Source organism: Anopheles aquasalis, chromosome 3 (assembly GCF_943734665.1).
Source record: "Anopheles aquasalis chromosome 3, idAnoAquaMG_Q_19, whole genome shotgun sequence".
NCBI classification, from domain to species: Eukaryota; Metazoa; Arthropoda; class Insecta; order Diptera; family Culicidae; genus Anopheles; species Anopheles aquasalis.
This window is the reverse complement of record NC_064878.1, coordinates 5,942,782-5,966,369: the sequence shown is the minus strand read 5'-3', so window position 1 is coordinate 5,966,369 and position 23,588 is coordinate 5,942,782. Positions and strand designations below refer to the sequence as shown.

Below are 23,588 nucleotides of genomic sequence, written 5' to 3'. Positions count from 1 at the left end.
TGTTGCCAGCGGGAGAGGGCCGCAAAAAAAAAACACACAGAAACAGAAACAGCAAAAAAAGAAAATAGGAAAACAAGCACCGCGCGCGCGAGGAAATGCCGAACGGTCGGGAATCGGGAACACAATGCCGCCTAGTTGGTTGCGCTCGCGTGAAAAGCGTGTTCCCCCACCGCGTAGCCGGGAAAGCCAATGAAGAGTGAAAATGGCGCACGGTGGCGACGGTACGGGGACGAGCTACTGTGTGTACGTATGCTGCTGGCCCAGAACAATGCGCTTTTGTGCTTCATACGTGTGTTAGTTGCACACTCGTTAATGCAGATATGTAGTGCAAGTGCATTATGCAGGTTGCAGCTCTTCTTCTGCTCTGCTCTCTTCTTCCGATGCTGCTGCTGCTGCTGCTACTGGATCGGCTGTTGGCCCATTTTCTGTGGTGGCGGCTGTGGCACTAGGTTGTGCGCTTGAATGCAGGCGCATGCCAGCTAGCAAGTGCAACATGACTCAGCGCCCCCTTCCTTCCACTCCCTTCCGTTCCCTTGCTCCCTTTCACCGAGTTCCTTTTATGGCTTCGCGCAGTTCTTCGCGTAGTGCCTTTGGCACTAATTTTCCTTCTGTTTTTCCAACGTGATTTCATTTCCCTTTTCCCATTTTTGTCCTCAGCCAGGAAGCGGGCGGGGAATGGGGCACTCAATTTGCTCTCTGTCTCTCTGCACTCTCTTTCTCCCTCTTGACAGTGTGTTGTTTGTGCGGCCTCCTGGCACCTGAAAGGGCAGTAAAATTATGCCACATTAGAGCGCACAGAGTTTAGCGCAGCCCTTTTTTTGCAGCCAGAAACAGCAGAGCTTTATCCACCGCACACTGAACGCAAACTGAATATTCATGCCCTCCGTAGCTGCAGCTAGCGTTAGATGAATGCGACTCCCGCTGCCTGCTGGCCACCCATCGCCCGGGTGTTGAAATTAAGTTTTGCTTCACCTCACCAGCTCACGCTTATCTCAGCTGAGGCGCAGCGTATGATGGACTGCCCCCGGGGGATCTGTCGGCCGCCCATCATAACCTATTTGTTTGTTTGGACGATCAAGTTGTTGGCTTCATTATTTAGCTTCGCTGCAGCTTCGCTTTTATGGCACGTCGCGCGCCCGTTGCGGATGTGTTTATCTTTCGCACTCGTTCCACTCGTCCGTTAATGATGCAGAGGCTGATTGAAGAATTGTGTACAGCTGCTGCTGCTGCATCGTGTGTGGCGCAAAATGAGCAAAGAATGGTAATGGAACGAGCAGCCGCTGATGCAACCATGAAGTGATCGTGAAGCGAGATGGGACTTCCACTGTCGACTGTCATGCGGATCGAGCGCGGATTGAGTGCACAACTAACGAGAGGTCGCTAGAATTCATTAATCCCCCCCGCCCCGAAACAGAACACAAAACTGTCAGCGTCACAGGGGCATTACCGCGACACAGTTTACGATGCGGCAGAGTTCGGGAAGACTCGAGAAATTAAACTTTTCTCCTTCTTTTGCTGGCGCAAAATTGGATGCCCGTAAAAATGGATAAAATGTGATGCCGTCATGCGGTCGGTTCCATCCTTGCGCTTAATGGATCGCCCGATCCCGGTGTTACGTCACTTGGCGGCAGCCACAAATTCGGCACCGACATGTGTGTGGGGGACAGGCACACATTACGTTGATTAAAACCCAACCTTCTCGCCGGGGCGTGTGTCTGTGAGTGTTGAGTTTGAAACAACATCCTCCGGCTGATAACCATAACCGGAGTCGCAGCTGATATATTTATGCAGAACCAATGAATCACGGGCAGAACAGATTTATAACATTTTACTTTGCCCAATCCGGCCTCCAGTGCGCCTGCGAAATGCTGCCATTAACGGTGAAGTTCACTCTCCTATTTGGGCTTCGATAGAGACAGAAAGGAGAGAAAGAGATTGGAAGGCACTCTATCGGTCGTTGACGTCTGGTCCGGCGGAAAGCGTCCGCGTCCGCATCACAAACCGCTGGAGTGGGCAAGATAAATAATCAAAGATAGGCCCAAGGCCGGCGTCCACTTCCATTCCAATCCATTTTCGGACCAAGCGCTCCTACAGGAATACCGAATCACCCTGGCTATCCCCGTTGGTGGCAGCAGATCCTCGCCAAAAGTTGCCGCCGCGGTCCGAAGACACGAGCTCTCGAGCGCTCGAGCGGCCTACACTGTGTGCGGCGCTGTCGGTCGCCCTGGCGTCACTCTAAATCCGGCATTAGATGCGTATGTACCCCCCCGGGGCTTGTAAGCGCACAAGTCACACACGCCACAACATACTCTGTCAACGACAACGACGACGACGACGAGCAACTCACCCACATGGTGATCGCGAACCGAAAGTGATCGTCTGACAAGGGTGGGCTGCTGCTGGTGCTGCTGCTGATGATGATGGGAACTGGCGCGTAGGCGTCAATGATACATTCGCGAAATCTTCTCGCGGTGATTGCTCGCTAGCTTCCCACCTCCCCCCTCTCCCACGACATGCGAAGACAGACTTGCGCGAGGTGAAGCATCGCAACCGTTTGCTACCAGCCACTCTGCGAGCGAAGCCACACACTTGCAGCTGCTTTCGACTCTTTGATTTATGAGTGTTTGCTGGATAAGGAGCCAGTAGGGGGCGCGGTGGGTAGGAGGTTGGGTTTGTTTGTTTTGCCGTTTGTCTGCTGCTGCTGCTGCTGCTGCTGCTGGTGATGCTCCTCTTATCGCGCAGTATCGTTCTCCTGCCATTTGAGGGAGCCATCAGTTAACAGGCCGACGGACAGACTTCCTTGTTGTGGAGCGTCGGTGCTTACGGCGATCTCTCTCTCTCTCTCGCTCGCTCGCTTGTGTGGTATCTCGAGGGGGAGACAGGAAAGTGGAAAGAAAGTTGATGCGACAAGCGTCGGCACATCAGAAGCCAACAAACTGGTTGAGGATGCTAATTTAGCTTTTCTTCTCTTGAAGCGTGTGCGCGCGCCATGCTTGTCTTACATGGGCTTTAAGCTGCTCGTGGCAGTCCCCTCGACGACTTCTATCGCCGTCTTGTGATCGTTGTGGACGTGCTGGCGATCTACATCGATGCAGTTACTTTAGGGCATGGAATTAAATTATATAATAACCATGGAACCGGTGCCTTGGAGCCTTTTTTGGACCGATTAATCATTTTATTAGAAGCAGTTCTGCTTATCCGAATGCTGCTTTCTAAACAAATTATCTAGACCTGCCCAAGGGCCCATTATTCATTTCAACAGCTTACACTTTCGCCAACTCGCTGAGTGAAAAAGGCAACGAAAGATCGACGGTTCATCGGTCTAACTAATTGCTACAGTAGCGATAATCGCATCTCTCACTTGATTGCTCACGCACATTCAATTTATCAATGTCGATCGTGAAGCGATAAGTGCTCAGAGCAGGAAGTACAGACCTAATCCTAATCGGCAATACAATCGCAAACATAGCCCAACAACGAATCGCTGCCCAGGAAACCAATTACCACTGAAATGTAGTTCTGTTTGCCGTATAAACGTATTCAACGATGAATTGTTTATCATTTTTCCTCAATAATCGGCATTCTAATGCGATTTCCAATAGCGTCTCCGACGCAAGCATGCCCGAAGCCCATGAGCTGCTGCTATTTATCACACACGCGGAACCATTGATTGCGAACCATTGTCCGGACATATTCCATTGCGCCCAATGCCCAAGCGTTTGGAGGCACATTCTAAGCCGCACAAAGGAAGCTCATAAATGTATGACAAACTGCGAACCCGGCGTCAACCCTCCAACCTTACGAACGATCGCTACGCGTGCGATACGATCCGACATGTGTGTTGTGTCGAGGGGGGCTCGTTGGGCCAGGATTGGATCCAATTTTTCATCGCCACCCCAAATTGACGTTTTCCGGGGGCTTTGGACGCCAATTTGCGACACCTACGCACCGCCCGTCGGCATCCCTTAGGCAGGCAGCCTCGGCTCAGCTCATTGCTGCTAGTCGCCGTAGTCGGAAGGATTATTAGCAAAAGCATCACCATTGCCCGTGGGTTTCATAGGTCGGCGCACTCGAGTGCAGAGCTGGTGCACGTTCGCTGTGGCCCCGTAATCCGAAGCCGAACCACGGACGGCCGGACGGGTATTCAATTCGCTCTGCGATCGTTTCGTTGGTGTCGTTTCGGTTCCTTTCATTTTATTTGTATATTGCATCAATTGCACCGGGGCCCCCCATCGTTAGTGAAGAGAATTTAAGCGGTGTGCAGCGTGGGCCCTTTTGCCGCTAGTGACACTAATAATAATTTCATAATTTATCCATTCAGCCGTGTTGCAGATGCGCAGCGCGCACTAATCAATCTGATGATGCGCTCGGGACGCTGCTTCTCTGAATGCATTCGAAACTGCTCGAGAAAAGTGACTTTCACGCGCAGAACTAACCCAGTTTTGGGCCCCCCCTAGGGCTCTCTTCCCTTCGTACCAAACCCTTCTGCTTCCTAAACGCAATTATGATTTTTCTAATTTATTACGATTATCGTGGCAGCGATGGTTTTGAGTCGTCTTTCCTCCCGCGTGGCCCCCAATGTGCCGTGAAACAATCGAGTGACCCCTTGACCATCGAAATACGTTTCTAGCGACCCTTCTCTCCCCCCCCCCCCCTAAAAAAAGACGGCGGTCTCGTGCCTAGGGAAGATTACAAATGATGTCCAGAATGAAAATTCATAATAGGCCTCGAGGGGAGGGAAGGGAGCGCATGGCATTCGCATCGTAAATCTTTTCTCTGCCTCTGCCGAAACCCAACACGTAAAGTGTCATAAAGACTCCACTCGACCAGGAAGAGGAACATAGAGCGAGCGAGCGAGAGAGAGAGAGGCAGAGAGGGAAGAGCAATCACCGGAAGATCTTATATAACCCCCCCTCGGTCCGGGAGTTTATTAATCTGCATTTTGAACGGAACCCATGTTTGACCTACTCCAGGGGGAAACCAGGAAAAGTCGAGTCTCTTCTCCGGTGGCGCCTCTGACAGAATTAGGTCTACCCCATCTTGACCTCGGTGGAATTAAATTCAAAAAAACCCCCAAAAGCTCAAAACAATGGCCCGCTGCATCCCGGGCGAACGTGCGCGCTCGCGCTCTGTTCTCACGCAGTTCATTATCGTGTTACGATGAGGTTTTCCGTGGTCGACCCTTGGAGGAACCTTGGTATGGGGCGATTGGCGGGGTTGAGCCAGGCCATGCCATGCCATGCCATGCCATGATACTCTGCTCGCGATCGCGATCTAGGTCAGCGCTAATGAAACGCGCAATCACATGCGTTGATGTGCGGTGAGATCCGGGCAACCACCACCTCCACGCCGTGACACGCCCCTGACAGTGACTCTGAAAATCGGTGGCGGAACCGGTACGGTTTGCGGCAGGAAACGGACGCGATTGGCGCGACTGCGGGTTCCGCGAGCTTTTCACAAAGTGCACTACGTGAGCGAGAGAGTTGCCGCTGCATCCGCCCGGTGCACATGATGCTGCTGCTCATGATACTACGGTCACCATCGCAGCGTTGTCATTAGCGTTTGTTTATTTGCATTTCGTGCTGCAATGTTCTGTGGGGAGATAAGGGCGACCCCCGGAGGGGGCGATCAACTGCAACTGCAACAGCGATGATGCCAGTCACAACAACATGGAATGATTTACGGAAAGAGAGTGCAACACGGGGCCGGATGGACGTGTCGGTTGGCAATAATGCTTTTGGCAAATTGGTACCGGGCACGGTGCAATCTCTGCTCTGCTTTGCATCGCTACGATAATGGTTCACACTTCCCGTTTCCTGTGAGTGTATGTGCGATGCCCTTTTTGTGCTGACATAGATTGTTATCAGAAAGTTATGAATACAGAACAGACAGACGACTGTACGGACGGATGGGGATTTCAACCGGCAGATGATGCAAAAAAAAACATCGAGGGAAATATTAATTGCCCAGCATGAAATCAGCTCAACCAAACACTCCTCCTCCGACCGAAAAAGCACTCATAAATTACACCAATAAATTTCTCACCAAAGACAATATTAAGCGTAAAACTGTCTTCCATGGAACAAGAAAAAAGGGGGTTCTTCGCTGGCATCGAAGTCTTTCGTACGGTTCGGGGTCGAAGCGCACTTCGCGTGCAATCGGTTAATGGTTTCACAAACCTAACGATGTGCGTGGGAATTCATTCAAAACGCGTTACTCGGTGGCCGCCGCCATTGCGCGCATTTCCAGATCTCGATCTGAATTGTTAACTCGTATGCGAGATGATGCGTCGATGGGCACGGCAGCAGCGCAGGCGCTCCGACGCGGCGGCCAAGACAATATTAATGATGCTGCGATTCACAACTCAATCATTCGTAAACAAGAGATGTTAGCACTGCTGTTTGACTCGCTCGCCTCGCTCGCTTGGGAAGGGGTTTGCGCTGTATGTTTGCGATATCAGCAGGAAGCGATCGGTGTTGAGGGGCCACGAGCGGTCTAACCCTGGCCAGACCCAGACAGCACGCTACTTTCATCGCACCTTGCGCACCCAACAGTGAGACGCGGCGAATGAAATACGACCTTCTCCGTGTGGCTTGGGCTGCGTCCGTGATTTGTGTTTGATCAATGACTGCTGCTGGTGCTGGGGGGAGGTTGGGACTGCACAACCCGTCCCGGAGTAGGGGATGCTTCTTGGGATGTTTAGTAAGATCTATGATATGTTCTAACGATCGCTGTTCTATCCAAGTGGATGTCCATGTCTTTGGCCCCGTTGCGGTTGCCCCGTTGGTGGGAAAGTGAAAGGAATGGCTCGGGAACGGAGATCAGAAGAGAGCCAGGCGGGAGGGGTCTTTGCATTAGAAGCACGAACTTCTTCTGGGCTAGCGGTGGGCCCTCACAGCATGGCCTGGGGGCATCATGCAGCGTTTAGAGTTATGTGAAACGGGTTTTTTGTACCACTCTTCTGCATCTCCCAGTGTTGTTGAGGCATTACTGCCTCGTATGTAAGCGTTAATGATGCTTTCGGTCGAGCACGGCGACCCGCTACAATGAATAAGAAAGAGATTAGTCCACTTTGGGTGCCCTTTTGTGGAACTCGATGGATAAATGCGTCAAGTTGCTGGTTCATTGCTTAGTTGTGGATTGCATCTTAAGATCAGTTATTGGTACTCCGTCTCCAACTTGTGTTGCTCAATGAATGTAAAATATTGAGTCATCTACACAGAAGTCATCGTTGGAATTCCCTAACCGGTTTAAAGGTTAAACACACGCTCACAGAAGTTAGTGCGCCCAGATTCCATTTGAAGTGCTTCGGTTTTAGCTTTGCTATGTGTACCTTAACTCACATAATGTTGTTTGAGGTTTACTTACTTACTTATCAGACGCGACAACTGACGAGCGGTCATGGTTTACCACAGAAGATTCCTCTACCGCTCGCGATCGAGTGTCGTCATCCTTCATGTCCGCATGTTTAAGATTTAATATAATATTTTGTGGCACAAAATATCCCTTTACCTGTAATTATAGTTAAAAGATTACGATAAATTATTACTTTATTAACATAATGATAACATTATTGTGTATTGTGTTTTAGACTAGAAGTTAGAAGCATTTCATATTGAAGTCTTTTGACCAACTTCTTGTATGTTAACATCCCATTTGTTCTGTGCCTTGCTGCTACGTTTGTTATGTAGTCTCCTAGTCTGAAGGTGTCTGTTGTTCCGCCACGTCATACCGTTCTACCTCCTCTGCAATGGCGGCATTCGTAAGGTGTTCCCCATTCCATTTCATCATCATCATCATCCTCCTCCTCCAGTTCCTATCCAAGTGTCTTCTTACTGTCACTAGAAGCTGCCTACTCTGCCTGCCTGTTCTGCGCTAGAACCTCGTTCTGCTCAGCGAGCTTCTGGTTCCATTGCACTCTAATTACGACCGTTTCGCTAATGCGCGCGCACACACGCCCCTCCGCACACAATATTTTGAAAACTCCTCAACTCCAAATATTACGGCAATACCCTCCGGGAGGAGTGGGTGTGCGCACGGGCTTGCAGTGCAGCTCAGCGCAACGCAACCACCATTCGCAGCACACACAACGCGAGGTGGAACTCAATAATGACATTTCGCTCGCCTGCAGTGCGCTCGCCTATGGTTGACAAGCTGTCCCGTTGCATTTGTGTGTTTGCCCTTTTGTGGCAAAACCGACGACGACGCAAGCAGGCCTCTTAAACGGTCCCGCGGCGGTGCCAAATTAAACTCGGCTTCGACGCTTCGTGGGTTTCCGAGACGGCGGCAATTGCGAGCGTTTAAAGTGACGCATTTTACCCGCCCGGGGGCCGCCCGTCCAACTAAACGAACGAGATGGGCGGTTCAATCCCAGCGCCAGCAGTCCCCGGAAGCGCGGTTCGGGACAAAAGAATAAATTTAACGTTCCAACGTGCAAACACACACGCAATCGCATCTCGCGGCTCCCCGTTTCGCGCTGTCTAAGACACGCAGCGTGCGACGGCGATTTAGAGCTTCTGTTCTGGGGCCACAACACGGCAGCGGCGGTTCTCAATACCCCAGACAGAACTGAAGCCAATCGATGCTGCGAAAGGAATGTGCTACATTATATTTTAAATAATTAGCTATCGGCTCCTACTCCTCCTTTCGAGTGGAGGGCACACGCAATCCAGTAACCTTCCTCTTTACCGGTGTGCCCTTGGAGGCGAACTCACGCAACGCAACGAGTTGCCAATACCGCGATGGTTACAATTTAGATCAATGCGAAGAAAAAAAGCGCAATAAATGCCCGAACCAAACGTGGGGTAACGGAGAGCAAATATCAGTCCCAGCTTCTAGCACCGATCGCACGATTCCACTGGGGGGTTCAACTGCAAATGGCCATTGTTCTGGTGGCCAAATTTGGCGCAGATCATCGCTTAATCGCTCAATTAACAACGAACGAGATGCTACTGTGGCGGGCACATTAAACTGTGCCTCAAAGAGATGTTCATTAGCCGATTGCGCAGATATTGTTGCAATGTTGATTCCAAAGCACAGCATCCATGGCAGCTCCAACGGCATCCGTATCGGTCGGTACAACTGTATCAAGCAACGCTTTTAGAGATGGATGTCAGTGTTTAATAAATTGCTGGCAATTATCAGCTTCTTCTCTTCACTCTCGCGCCAAGAGCCGACGGGGCCGGAAACAGCTGGACCAAAAGAGCCACACTCGCTCACACATACATGGTCTCTAATGTTGGCCACCAAACAGCGTTTTTTAATTAAAGAAGAAAGGCACGCACATGCCTCTCGCCCCCCACCCGCCTGCTTGCGCTCGGGAGCCTGATGATTCTGAGCATTTTCCATTTCATCAGGCGTGGAAAAGTGTTTTTCCCGCACCCACCTCCTGCCACAGGTTGCCTAATTCTTGATTAGTTTTGGCGCTCGAAAAACCGCCGCCCCAGATGGCAGGCACGCGGCCTTCCTGCGGTGGCCAGACAGACCAGCCCAGCCCTGGCACAGGCATTCCAAAGCACCGGAGAGCATTCCACCATAAAACAAAGGCCCTTTCGAGCTGCTCGCTGTTCGCGATCTGGCCAGCATAACGATAATTATGGCCGAAAGAAGCGCGCGCCCGGCTTAAAGTACTGTTACTTGAGGCGAGAAGTTGCGCCGAACAGGTCCAAAACAACCCCCGCCGGTTGTGCTCCGGCGGTGGCCGAGTATTGCTGCAAAATTACGAACGAGGTTAATTCGTTGAATTCGACAGCGGCAGCATTCGCACCGTGCTCAGCGATCTTCAGCAGGTTCACTAAGCGGACGATTAGCGTTGCTCTCAGGCAAGGCTCCTTCAGGGCAAGGAGGGCTTGTAAACGATCAGCCTTCTTCCCCGGGCGCCACGCGATGGTAAGGGCTTTCGAGTTCAACAGTTCAACAGAAATGGTGAAAAGCGATCGTTATATTGAGCCACTCGTTGAAGTCTCTCTCGCTCTCTTCCTTCCTTTTCGCTTTCCAGACTAGCTTCCGGATTTCTGGTTTTTGTTTCCCATTTTCCTACGATCACCCATTCACTAGCTACAGGTTTTTTTTTGCTGCTTTTCCATGTTGGATGCTTTTAATTTTTTTTTTCTCTAACCAACTACTTGAATGTAAAACCCTAATGAGTTGGTTGTGCGCGAACGTGGAAAACAAAAAAAAAAGGCAAAAAAGGGGCCGATATGGGTTTTCCAATCGTCGAAATGAACAGACGTGCACACACTGGCCGTGGAAATCATCACCTAACGCTAAACAACGCAAAAAAAACCTAACAAAAAAAACCCTAGATCACCTGGAACTCCGATTTCAATATTACGTTGGCGCGCTCACTAGTGGAGTGAAGCGGGCAAAAAGTGAACTTAAAACAAACAGACGAATCCAATCGCGCTGGCGGCTAAATTGTAGACCCCGAAAACGCATCACCCACCACCGCCGGTCGATAATCAGATAATTGGATCTTGATTGCCGGCGAGCTATTCCGCGGACGTTACATCACACCCTCTCCGTGACGTGGATTGCCACGTTTTCCATTCTGTTATTTTTATTTTTTTCGGGGGTTTTCTTTCATCAAGGTGCTGCTAAGGCGAAGCATTTTAATTTTTATAATGTTTGCATAACTCGCCAGACTCGTCGCCTCGTTGTATTGCAGGTGCTAGTTTACTGTGGCTGCTGCTACTGGTGCTGCTGCTGGTGAGGTGTGAATTGAAACGAGCAACAACCAAGGTCCGTGTGGGAAAAATTATATCCAATTTTCATCCCAAGCACCAAATTGCTGCGTTACTGCGTTGAGGCCCCAATGAGCCACACCGTAGACGACCTTTCCCTGCACATTACACAATTGCGATCATCGTGGCCTCAGATGATGCCATGGTTTCTAACTCGCGGCTTTTCCCCTAACCTAACAATTTACCTCAAACGCACCTTTTCCTAGCGACATTGGAAGAGCATAAAACAATCAGCTCCCATCGCATATGTTACCGCAGCAGGAAGGCCATTTTCTTACATTGATTTTTTGTTCCTCTCCAGATGCATAGCATAGAACACCCGCAGCGAACGTTGATCTAAAACGCTATAAATCCCGTTTCAAAAAGACGTGTGCGTGCGCTGGCACGACGCTAGCTGAAAGATCCAAATCCGCCACAAACCGATGCCCAGAGGAACGGAGAACAAAGAACCATCTACCAATTATGGCAGATCAGCGCAGCAGCAGCAGCAGCAGCAGCTAAGCGGAACATTTATGCAGCGAGGCACGCATTGCCCCCGCTTGGACGCGCAGCAAAGTGCAGGTTCTGAATCGCATTGCCATGCCGGTCGCCAGCCACTTGGTTTACCATGCCGGCGCACCACCACCATCGGCCACAAGACATTCTCTGTTGCATTTGGAGGTTCGCTTGCACGCTGCTACTGTTGTTGCCTTGTTGCTGCTGCTGCTGCTGCTGCTGCTGCTGCTGCTGCTAGCGCCAAGATGAATTCCTCCGACCGAATGGAGTCACTACGAATCCGAGAAGCCCCTCTCCCCTTCTTTCCTCGGACCCACCACCGAGCGATTTCAAATATATTAACTCCAGCCACTCCAATAGTGCGCTCCAGAAGCGACCGTCATGATTAAAGCTCGCCAGCTCGCGGGATCGATCGCTGCGGTTTGCGGTGCAGGTCGCGAGCGCAAGGAGTGCAAGTCACTTCTCCTGCTCTTTTGCTCTCTCGCACACTCCAGTTGTAAGCCAGGGGCTGAGCTGGCTGGTGGAATTTTCATTCAGAACTCGTTCACTCGGACGAGCGGCCCATACCGATCCACCGATCCACGGTTGTGAGGTTATGTGGTCCGTCCGGCCATTCGTCGTCGTCCCCATCGTCTTTTAACCTCTTCTGGAATGGGTTTTGTCTGCCTTTCTGCCATTTCTATTCTGCATCTCCATCGCTCTCTCGCTAAGCGAAGCGCTTCCTGGCCGGCGCGAGACAGTTTTAATGAACGCCGGGGAAGTGTCGATGTCATTTGTACAAGTGCTTGTTGTTGATAAGGTGAACCAGATAAGCAGGTGCGGTGGGGAAAGAAGAGAGGCCAGAGGCACAGTCATTCAATTCCCTCCCGGGAAGAGAGGTGGAGTTCGTGCAGAAAGCTAAATTGCTACACATAAGGTTCCCTTCCTCCCTTTCCTCCGACTTGGACCGATCGCGAGCAGCATATGGGCACTGTGGGGGCCCCCGGCAGGACTCCCCTGTGTAGACCACGTACCACCGGTGCTTGTCGATAGCTTTGGGCAGATAACGAGAGGGCGAGCGAGCGAGCGAATGACGGTTACATAACTTCCCCGCCATCCACAGCGACCACCACCAGAGCTGCTGGCACACAGAACACACACACCTAGCGGAACGCCTTGGAACGGAGAGGTCAAAGTCTGTTGGGCCTTCTGTTGGTTTTTGCGTTGTTCCCCCCTGTGGTGGTTTCTGGCCACGCCACGGAACGCCGTGTGGCGCTGGCGATAAAACACGAGTTCTGTGGCTGGCGTGCCGATGCGAGCCAGATTCCAAGGCGTGCAGACCGAGCGCCTAGAATGGCCACAGTGTGTTTGTGGCGTCACCGTTTAACGAGCCTGCGTTGGGCGGTCCCAGGACTGTCCCTACTATATCATGAGAAAATTAGCTTCATCGCAGGGGCACAAGGACTGCGGCTAGCGGACGGCCAACACTAGGGGCCCCTCGCGAGGAAGCAAAAGCAGAGCAACGTTAAGCCGTACATCTTTGCATCATTATAGTGTCTACATGTCACGATCAGTTAGCGATAGCGCTTGCTGCGGGACCTACGCTACGGTAATCCGTGGGCCCCGGAGCAGCGATTGCTGCTCCTCCTGTTGTCGTACGATGAAGAAGGCCTCTGGTCTTTGGTTTGGTCATATCTCGTCCTAATGTCGAGAAATAAAAATGAAGCCCTAGAAGCACCTCTCTCTCTCTCTCTCTTCCTCGAGGGCACACGCCCTTACCTTACCGTTTGGCAAAGTAGCAGTAAGGTGATCGACTTGACATGGTCTAATTATGAGCCCACTACCACCGCCTCGCTCATAACATTAAACGGAACGGTATCTCTTCTCTCGCCCTCGCTCGCGCGATATTACGACGGGGAAGGATCAGCTTTCAGCGTCTTTGTCGCATTACGAAACCTCCCCTTTCCCCATACACAAAAGGGCTCGCGTCTCCAATTGCAAAGATGCAAGCGATACGCCTCCCTGACAAGTTTCGCAAATCGATCACACCGTCATCCTCGCGTCCTCGACGGTCTTACCATCCAGACTAGAGAGAAAGAGAGAGAGAGAGAGAGAGAGAGAGAGAGAGAGAGAGAGAGAGAGAGAGAGAGAGAGAGAGACGGCGGAAGGGAGGGAACTACATTGTGGGCTTTGAATGCATAAGTAATGCAAGGCGAGAGTCGCCCATAGACGTCGCCGTTGCATTTGCATTCAATCATCGCTATCGAATCTTCCTCGGGCCTCGGGCGTTCCGTGGCTGGCCGTGGCTGGTGGCATTGACACATCATCAATTTGAAAATGGTTTCTAATAAATTATGTTGTCTCGCTGTCCTTCCACCCCACCCCACCCCGGGCGGCAGTTGAGCCCGGTGAAAGGCGGCCAGGGGATGAGCGGCCAACCATTTTCATAAAACTTTGTGGCGCCTTGTGGACGCTGTGTTATCGGAGCAAGGTTTGGACAGCGAACCGAATACGGTCAGCTAAGCACCGTGTGAGGTCTCGTCTTCGATCGCTTTCGTCACCGCGACGTGATTGGAGTTTCCGTCTTAAAAAAGAAAAAAAGTTCGTTGAACATTTAAGTCGTTTCGACGACTCATTCGACCTGGACCCTTCGGTTCGTCAAACTCGGCATCGTTGCAGCCGCTTTCATCTAGTGGATGTGACATTGTGTGTCTGTTCCCTTCCGCCACCGACCACCGATGCTAATTTCTGCCATTAAGCTCGAGCTCGATTTCTCGGAGAAGATTAGAGAGCCCCTCTTCAGTGGAGGGGCCCTCATCTTCCACCACCACCCAGGGGAGGGCGGACGTGTACGCCGCTTCCGTCGTTGCCCTTCACCGACTCTCGGCTGGGCTGGGCTGGTTTGGCCTAAATCAATTATTCGCCGACAGCCATAATCGCATCGGCTGCGCCTCGGTTGTGTCCTCATATTTATGCTTGCATGCATGCTCCTCTCTTGCTCCGTTCCGGGTTTCGATGCCCGGTGCGAGGTCGCACTAAATGGTGAAGCGAGCTTTTGTCACACCCAGCCGGGGAGTGAGGTGAAGAGTGGAGATTACAGGGCTTATAGGGTTTCACCCAACCACGAACGGAAGATGATCATTAGGGGAGGGTAGAACGAACCGTTTGAGTGACCGTTGACGTTCGAAATTATGAAAGTTCATTTACGCAAAACGCAGTGGGTCTGAGATTTTGGGTTTTTTTTCGTAGGATGTCGAAGTATTACAATATATGACTTAAAAGAAGAGATGAGGATATACTTCGTGAAGGTCAGAAACCTAATCACTTAAGAGGGGCTATGATCAATTCGAGTCCAAAAAAAGGCTCATTTTTGACGATTTTTTTGTGAAAAAAATAGCTCAAATTATTTTTTCATTCACACCGGGTTCGTCGCTTAAGTGGGCAAGTCTTTCGATTCGGAGCAAAAACGGTACGCATCGTAGCTGCGTGATGGGTTATCAGAAAAATGCCAATCAATATTCTTTTCATAGATTACAAGTTTATCCAATATTCTTGAAAGTATCAGCATTCTCGGAAAAAGGTAAAACATGTATGTCACAAATAAAATTAAATAATGCTGAAGAAGTCAGACAACTTCTCATATTCGAAAACAAGTAGATCGTTATCATTCGCATTGTACTTAGAAGTGAAATTGTCTATAGATTTTACATACTTTGTAGCAATACCAGTGAACTTGTTATTAAACTTACATTGAAAAATGATCTGTTATTGTACAAAACTGAACCAACAAATTAGACTGCAGCTTCTCGATCTTATCGGCGCTCTCAAGGTAACAGTTGTACAACAAATATTTACTCAACGCAGAGTGACAGGAGAAAGCAGATAGGCAAATGCGGACTGGCGGACCTGCCACAGACACCAGCAAGCCAGTAGCTAGACGGATCATGTCCTACTTCCATTAACCGATGAGCTCCTGCACCATGATTAGTGCAAAAAAGGCGAAGCGGCAGTCGTGCGTTGCATATCATCGCGACTAAAGAGAGGCAAGCCCTCAGCAGTGGTGCGGTCATCGGGAGGCTTCGCGACAATCTCGATAACCATCGCCAATTTGTAGCCGGGCCCATGGAGGCATTAAAACAGGCCACAACAGACCACGCAACTGACCAACCCTCTAGCGGCCGGAGCCACCGGAGATGGCTACTGCTGTCACTGGTGGCCAGACAGATGACAAGGAAGGGGGAGGGCTAATGAACAGAAATTGACACATTTTATTGCTCACGAGTAGCGGCTCGTGTTCTTGGTGCCTCGATGCCATTATGTGACCACCGATCTTGTTTTTTTTTTTTTGCTACAAACAAGCCAATCTAGTCACTCGGTCGCCTACGGGAGCGACCAATTTCACGATCATCTCTCGCCCAACGACATGCCGTGCGCCGTGCGGGCATGCATGTGTGCACCGCCGACTCTGCGTCTCAGTGGCGACTCCAGGGTGATTCATACGCCATTACCCGGCCTCCATTCAACTCCATCATCGTACGAGCGACAAGCGTTTCCATTCGTGTAGTGTTGGCTGGCAAAATTGACATTTTCCCAGGCCGAGCCACCCGGGAGTGGGAAAAGCTCTCCAGGGGAGCATCGGTTTCATCGTGTCCCAGCGAGTCGTTGTTTCCTCGAGGGTTTTTTTTTCTACGCAAAATGCGCCCGCCACAGGTTGAGGTTAGGGAAGGGTGCGCTCAGTGCCCGCGCCCGTGCCAGTGCTCATATGCTTATCTCGTGTGACTAATTCCACTGAACAAGGCTCATGTTAGGCGTCGTAAAATGGTCTCCACGACAGTGTCTCGCCTTCGACCTCGCAACCTAGGTGACGGGCGTGAGTCGGTCACATCTGTAACTACATCTCGCACTATCCCTTCCCTGCACCCGGTGACAGCCTTTTCTCCGTCTGCCGACCCCTCACAGCACTTCGCTCGCTATTGTTGCGAGTTCGGACGGTTAGTTTCTAGGGTAATTTCGCGAACTGCCTGCAGCGTGTTTGCCAGTCTGTCTTTTATCACACAGTTGTGTAGGCAATCTGCGTCTCACCGGGGGGCATGGACGAACGAGGTTTATCGCCAGTGACTGATTCGCTAACGAGGGAAAATATCTTTTACTACCGACCGGGAGTAATAATCCATCTTTTCGTATTTCTTAGAAGTCGATAAAACGATTTCTGTGTGCGTCAATCGGCTTGGCAATGTCCAGCAATCCAGCAGAACAACTGTGCGTAGCAATTGTTAATTTATGCTTCACGCACAAGTCATAAGTCATAAACCATCAGGGGAATGCGTGGTAAGAGACCCAGATTCGAGCGGAAATTAGGAACCGAGAGAAGGTTCCGATGGTCGAGACGACGACACTTGTCGAACACTCGCGCCACAAAGTGCTGGTCACAAGTTACAGAAAATTAGGTTAACGAAAGAAGTCCTACGGGGGGGAGGGCAGGTGGTGAAAGCACCGCGCTCAAACGACAAATGAAGGTCAGGGCAACGACAATTGCTTGGTTCGGGGATGGGGAGGCTTGCAAATTGAGACCGACCAGATCACCGGTCAATGTCAAATAATGAGCCATTGACACAGTGGCCAAAACCCGTGTACTATTGCTGCTACTTCTTCTTCTTCTTCAGTCCCACCTCACTCCCCTGTCTTTCTCGGTCTTGAGAAAGTGATAATTTCCCGAACAGCACAGCACAGTGCGCAGTAGCACGCGGTTTCACTAGCCGCACCGGATTGACTTTCCTCGATCATAAACGATCTCATAAAGCCGGCTGGTTGCTGGCTTGTTTGGCGAACTTTATTACTGACTCGTGTTGTCTGTTCTCTCTTCTCTTCCTCTCGCACAATCTGCAGGTGAATTCACGGCGGCGGACAAGTATTACACAAGTAAGTGCACCGGTGCCGATCGACTGAATCAATGTTTCCTTCCTCGCTAGCTGCCGTGTGCGTGTGCTCCCGGTTCCCCGGTGGCCGGACTCAATCAAACTTTCCTTCCTATCCACCACTTTTCCTTTATTGCTAAGCGGTACTCGCCGGTACGGCCGCATGATCGTGTGTCGAGCCCTCGCCGGAGAGTATGTTTTGCGTCGTGCGCAGATTTACTCTCACTGCTCGGTCGGTCTTTTCCCCTTAACCTCAATCCACAATACGGCTTCCTGCTTAATGGTCGGCGCGACTGCGACTACAACAAAATCGTTTGTCCCCATTCACAGATGGCGGGGTGCCGAAGTTACGGAACGGCGCTTGGACCAACGGGGGACCACAGGATCATCAGTCGACGCTTTCGAGACCCCGATCGGCCGAGGTCATCACGGTCAATGGCAATGGAACGCTGCCGAACGGCCGGCACGCCGTCAGCAACGGTGGTGGTGTGCTATCGCGTGGACCGGGAGGGCTCCACGAGGATCTCGAGTTTCCGCCCGCCCCAAGGACGCTCTCCAAGAAGAAGCAGATCGTCTGGATGCGACCACACGTAAGAACGCTACGGAAACGGTGCTGGAGTGAACTGCTACTAATCGCTCGCACAATTCCATTCCGTTGCTCCCCTAGGACATGTGCGCGAGGCCACAGTTTCGTATTGCCCCGCCAGGAACACCGCTGACGGCTCGAGAGCTACCGGAACCCGTCGGCCCGGGTGATCCCAGTCTGTTGGCCGCCCTCGGATGCTTATCGCAGCTGCCGCGGCTATTGGAGCGGGTCGTGCCACCGGAACAAACCTTTGATGCAGCCAACGGTTACTGTGGGATGTTCAAGTAGGTTCTCCACCACATTTTCCTTATTGTTTGCATACTTTTTACAGGTATTTAACATTTTATACACTATTTTATACACAGTACTATTTTAAAACCTTAATGCGCAATCCCGGGTCTGGATAGACCAGTATGCTTTTACATGTGCTTGCATACAAAATGCATGCGAGTTTACGAGCATACAAGCCGACACGACGAGATATTGCGTACGAATGTATTTTTAAAAAGTCCTTTTTTCGTCCTTTTACCAATGGTTAAAGATAAAAACTAAAAGATAGTTCGATAGAAAATAAAATTTTAGGAGGGTACCCGGAAATTCAGGTCTCTATCTTGATCAGAAATGAGTTAAAACAACGATCGAAAACGCACCGGGTCTGGCCCGACCCTGGACTGTGTTTTAGGGTTAACTCAGCCCCGAATAGCATACTTCAGGGGAATTTATATTTTTTTTCGATTTTCAAATCGCCGATCATTCACCACGAGGGTAGGGTTACCAATTCAAGTTAAAAGATAAAATTGAATGGTTTCTTGAATGGCTTGTAATGCGTAAACGCCAGCTCTGAACTGTGGATTCTGTCATTCATACATTAAAAATGATGTTTCTTCCCAATGTTTCGCATTTTGACCAATTTATTCGTCCTAATGCGGATCACTCAACGGAAACACATTAAATCATTGCCCTAAACTATGCAGCCAACACGTATCGGCCAATAAAAGGTGACTAGTTGAATTTTTTCCGGTTTTTTTCACAAACAGTATGGACACAAATATTCCTAATTCATTTCACTACTCCGCACACTGCTGCTCGGTATCACCTCATCAGTAGAAGAACCTTCGCTAGCAACGGAGTCCACGCTACTGGAGTCTGACAGGATCGGATGCATCGTGCTAATGGGATACGGTCCAGCGATGGTCAACGCTTCCTCCAGAGTTTTCGCCTTCGGAAGGGCCGCAGACTCGTACCGTGCTCCCCAGGGGTGCAGATCGTAGATCAGATAGTCCATCATGTGCATATGCTTACCTGGCACATAGTGGAAGCTAATGGCCAAACTTGAGCAACAGTTTTTACCATAGTGCGGCTCGTAGTACGAGTACTGGTTGTACCAAAAGTCTGGCTCTTCCGTCACCGAGGTAAGATGGAAGAAGGGGTCCAACGGCAGAAAGCGCTTCCTGCCCAGCTCATCCCGAGAGTCACCCGCCGTCACGTTCACGTACTCCATACATTTTCCTTTCAAACGAGAGAACCAACATGATGCTTTCAGTTTCATGCACAACAACACACCGGCAAGCGACCAGCGGTCTTCAGATTACCCATTTCAAGATCCTCCGTATCGTAATCCACCGAACAGTGCTCCTCATCCTCTAGTGCCATCTCGTTGAAGCGCCTCACGGCCTCACGGCTCAGCACGTACCCGGCCCCACCGGAAAAGTAGCCCTGCTTAACGTACTCCGGATAGCGGAACTTGCTGCCAAAGTAGATCGGCATTTCGGGCGAGAACGGATGGAGAAAGTAGCGTAGGTTCTCCAGCACCACGTACGTGTCATCGTCTGTCTTGAGGAACCAATCGTACTCAGCCAAATGGTGCTGATAGATGTACCGGAAGGCTTCGCGCGTCTTGTTCCACAAACTTTGACGGCCCTCCTCCTTCACCGGTAGCGCAATGCTACCGACCGTTTCGTCCGCTACCGAGCTCATGATGAGCAGCTTGTTACATCGAGCACCCCAGGTAGCCTTAAGTGGAACCACCTTCTCCTGATGGTTTTCCGGAGTCGTCATTACCCAGCACAGTACGCGCACACTCTCGGTTAGATTAACCATCTGGTTTGTTGGAGTGAGCGGATAGGGAAGGTGGCCCAGGTTGGACAGGAACAGCGACAGCATCCAGCCGCACACGATTCCAATCAGGAAGTTCCAATTTCGAGTGCTTATCATTGAGCTTCCTGTAAAGAGGGATCAATCGATGATCTATTCAATACGCATCGAGCGACATCACGATTGTGAGTTCGTACTTTTCATTAGCAGCTTGATCATTTTGTAGTGTTTTTCTAAATCATACAAATCCAAGCACCGATGGTTTTGTCACAGATTTCACTCGGTAAAAGGTCACTCACTACACACTGAAAGGGAAGCCATGTTAGCGAAACACCAATCAATTGTTAAGTTAATTACACTACGCTCCTTGACCGATTACACGAGGAGCTACCGAGCGCGAGCAGGTCTGGCGGTGATTAATTAGCTGTTGAAAACTGCGCGAGCCCGCGTGCGCTAGCGCTGGAGAGGATCCGCAAACTTGGCGAACGAACCTCACGACGCGCGACATCAAACACAAATGACATAAGCAACGGGGACCCAACACGCGCCAAATCACGAAGATGAGCTCACATCGCCATCCACAACGAAAGTGAAGAGGTCATGCTGGGAGGGTGTCCGCTAGCAGGGATGCTCGTCACGATGTCGCGCGATAGACACCAAACCCGCGAGGACTCGCATATTTACGGCCCGTACGAGACGTCTTTGTGGCTGCCGGCACTATAGTGGATCGCATCGCGAGGAATCGATTAACCGATCAAACGACTGGGGATCACAGGTCGGCGGCGGCGGCGGCGGCGGCGGCGGCGGCGTCGCATTCGCAGAATCTCGCGACTAGGGATTGACGTGACTCCGGACGTGATAGCAACTGGTTGGCCTTGGGATTTCTACACAACTCAAGCGGGTTTTCGCTTTCCGCACGGATTCTCGTGTCGCATTACCACCTGCGCCCCGCTTAGGCTAAAGTTGAAAGACCCAGCTTATCACTAGAACTTACCCCGGGGTAGATCATCACGCGAGCAGTGGCGCCGAGTGCATATGTCGGAGGTCAACGCGGCCGTTAGACGAACATTTTGGAGGCACCATAGAGACGGTGGTCAATGTCAAACCGGTGCCGATATGTTTGCCTCTCGATCCACACACTCAACACTTGGAACGTTACGCACAATCCACCATTGTGTAAACGAAGATGGTAGCTGAGAATTAGCTTGTTCCATCGTTCGTCTACTGAGCTATTGTTTGCTGATTTGTCACCTGTAACAATAAGCATCTGTCGCAACGCCGTATGCGAGAGGCGCGTGTAGGCCGAACAAGGCAAGCGTCTTCCCAATCAATCAACACTTAAGTTATCCCTTGGTACGACAAGGGCAGACTGTCGTTGATGGTACGTTTTAATCGAGGAGCCATCGAGAGTCGTTTGCTGTTCATTATCGTGAAAGATGCGGCACACTGTTTGACATTTCCATTTTAAATTAACCGTAAGGAGACGAAAAGTTGTATCACATCAGATGAACAGGCCGATAAGTTGCTGTTGGACAATCGTACAGCATTCAAATTCATCTCGTCATTAAAATTAACGATAATGTCTCGATTCGAACAACGGACGATCATGTTCTGCATCGGCACACATGATCCACACATCGACAATCCCATAAAATGGACGAGAATTTTGAACGATCCGCGTTTAACTTCACGACTCTGTATCTCTGTTTCAGATTCCGGTTTTGGCAGTGGGGCAAGTGGATAGAGGTGCGTGTTGACGATCGGCTGCCGACGCGCGGTGATCGACCAGCGCACCTGCACTGCGCCCAGCCAGACATCTTCTGGGCCGCGCTGCTGGAGAAAGCATATGCCAAGTAAGTGACGCCGCTCTGCTTCGACGTCGATGATGGGCTGCCTCTAATATCGTCTCGTCTCGTCTCGTGATTTGCTTGTTTTTAGATTATATGGAGGCTACTCATTCCTGAAGTATGGAACGGTTGGACGTGCCCTGCAGGATCTGACGGGTGCGGTGGTACAGAGTGTACCGCCCAGTGGGCCACTACTTGGTGGAGCGGTTCCAAGGTCAACGTTGCTGATCGCCATCAGTGGAGTGGTAGGCACGCTGCAACCCCTGACTGAACGGCAGACATTCAATCAAGCTCTTCTTTTCTATCCTTTCAATGGCCTTCTGTAGGAAAAGGAAACAAAACGGCGCCGATCGGGATTGCTGACCGAACATCCTTACTGCGTCACTGGATTGGCGCGTGTACGGGCCAACTCAACCGATTCGGTCACCCACGGCAGTGGCTCATCGTCCGGCGACACTAGCCTCATCCGTCTCCGCAGCCCCTGGATCGGTGGCGAATGGGGTGGCGTTTGGTGTGGTGCGTGGTCCGAGCGAAGCTGGGAATGGAATGCCCTGAACGAGCGAGATCGTGAGCTGCTCTCGTCCCGTTCGTCCAACGATTGCGAATTCTGGATGTCGGTGAACGAGTTCTTGACGCGATTCGTCGTTATCTGGTTGGCACACATCGGGCCCGACGATTGGGCGCTCGAACCGGGACTGCATACGCGCGCTCCATGGCGCGCTGCGTTGGCCGTTAGGCAGTGGCGTGCGGGGTTTAACGCCGGTGGTCCGCATCGGTTCATTGAGACGACGGCCACGAATCCCCAGTTCCGGATCCGTGTACCACCGGGCCATCCCTCGAAGGCACACGTCGTGGTGGCGGTGGCGCAAAAGTACGAGTGCTACCGAAGCAGGAACTACGAGGACGAGGAGATCGGATTCACCATCTACGAGGTACCGCCCGGGATGCAGCGTGTCACACCGCAGTACGTCAGTGAACAGATGCCGCTGGACTTTGCGCCACTCTCGAATCTACGGGAGATCGCAACGTTCTTTGCGCTACCCGCGGGTGACTTTGTGGTGATGCCACATGCGGCCCAGCATCGTGAAGGACGCTTCCTGCTGCGGATTTTCGCCGATCAGCACACGGATGTGTGGGAGGTGAACGAGGAGAATCTGGTGATTCACAACATTGCGGCTGACTTTTGCGACGAGCGGACGATCGATGCGGTAAGCTGTGATGCGACTGTGGCATGCCTTCTAGAGCTCCTGATACTGATCGTTTTTACCATCTGCTTCCTCTTTCAGCGAATTCTCTACAAACTGCGCTCTCGGTATCCTCACGAGATCGACGCTACACAGCTGCAGGCCATTCTGAAGGCGCACGGTGGCACTAACCGTGGTTTTCGGGGGCTGGGCGGTATTAACTGTGGACCATCGCTGGAGCTTTGCCGTGGAATGCTCGCCTTGCGCGATCCGGCGCTCGGTGGACGACTCTCGATTGAGCACGTGCCGGCCCTGATTGGATTGATGCGCTTCTGGAAGGCGGCCTTCCGACGCTGTGGACCATCGTCCTCGGGAACGGCCACGCTGAGTCGGGGCATTTGGGCGTCGAAGGTGTCTTCGTACTGTTTGCGTGGGTTGCTGTGGGCCGGTGGTGCCACCGCTAGCAACAAGGTGCTGGAAGCGCTCGTCAGCCGCTTCACGCGCAATCGTCAGATCACGCTCGAGGGGTATCTGTTGTCGATGGCACGATTGCATCTGGCTCATGGTAGGTGCCGACGGATGCCGTGGTGTAGATACCTCACTCAATGGCCTTAACCGTATCGATTGTCTTCCGTTTTTTTTCCACAGAACGCTACCATAGTTTGGATGCCAAAGCGAAAGCGAGCCCCTTGTCACTAGAAGAGGTAATGTTCAACTGGCCGAATGCTGTTTTCGAGATTCTCATT

The 23,588-nt window shown here is 51.3% G+C and overlaps 2 protein-coding genes across 5 annotated transcripts in view; one reads left to right on the top strand and one right to left on the bottom strand.

Annotated features, from left to right (window-relative positions):
- Positions 1–23,588, top strand: part of LOC126577660 (calpain-11-like) — a 38,174-nt gene that overhangs the window by 14,139 nt on the left and 447 nt on the right. For 2 of the 3 annotated variants that reach the window (XM_050239450.1, XM_050239451.1), the window contains exons 3-10: positions 17,103–17,135; positions 17,462–17,721; positions 17,799–18,001; positions 21,524–21,664; positions 21,750–21,903; positions 21,985–22,866; positions 22,945–23,407; positions 23,491–23,546. In XM_050239450.1, coding sequence (XP_050095407.1) covers positions 17,103–17,135; positions 17,462–17,721; positions 17,799–18,001; positions 21,524–21,664; positions 21,750–21,903; positions 21,985–22,866; positions 22,945–23,407; positions 23,491–23,546 — 2,192 coding nt within the window. The remainder of the gene's footprint in view (positions 1–17,102; positions 17,136–17,461; positions 17,722–17,798; positions 18,002–21,523; positions 21,665–21,749; positions 21,904–21,984; positions 22,867–22,944; positions 23,408–23,490; positions 23,547–23,588) is intronic. The other variant, XM_050239452.1, reaches the window with a different exon arrangement.
- Positions 18,620–20,938, bottom strand: LOC126577661 (glycoprotein-N-acetylgalactosamine 3-beta-galactosyltransferase 1-like). Of its 2 annotated transcripts, XM_050239454.1 has the most exons (4): positions 20,806–20,938; positions 20,009–20,116; positions 19,310–19,939; positions 18,620–19,226 (listed from the first exon to the last, which is right to left on the bottom strand). In XM_050239454.1, the coding sequence occupies exons 2-4, from the start codon at positions 20,028–20,030 to the stop codon at positions 18,772–18,774; spliced, it is 1,107 nt and encodes a 368-aa protein (XP_050095411.1). In that variant the 5' UTR covers positions 20,031–20,116; positions 20,806–20,938; the 3' UTR covers positions 18,620–18,771. The 2 variants fall into 2 exon arrangements, with proteins under 2 accessions (XP_050095411.1, XP_050095410.1); XM_050239453.1 differs by lacking the exon at positions 20,806–20,938 and having other exon boundaries at positions 20,009–20,446.

Bases quoted from the DNA above. Each gene is read 5' to 3' on its own strand.
- LOC126577661 (XM_050239454.1), bottom strand. From the start codon at position 20,030: ATGATCAAGCTGCTAATGAAAA. The intron at 19,940-20,008 runs GTACGAACTCAC...CCCTCTTTACAG, and splicing joins GATCAAGCTGCTAATGAAAA to GAAGCTCAATGATAAGCACT. The intron at 19,227-19,309 runs GTAATCTGAAGA...CTCGTTTGAAAG, and splicing joins TACGGAGGATCTTGAAATGG to GAAAATGTATGGAGTACGTG.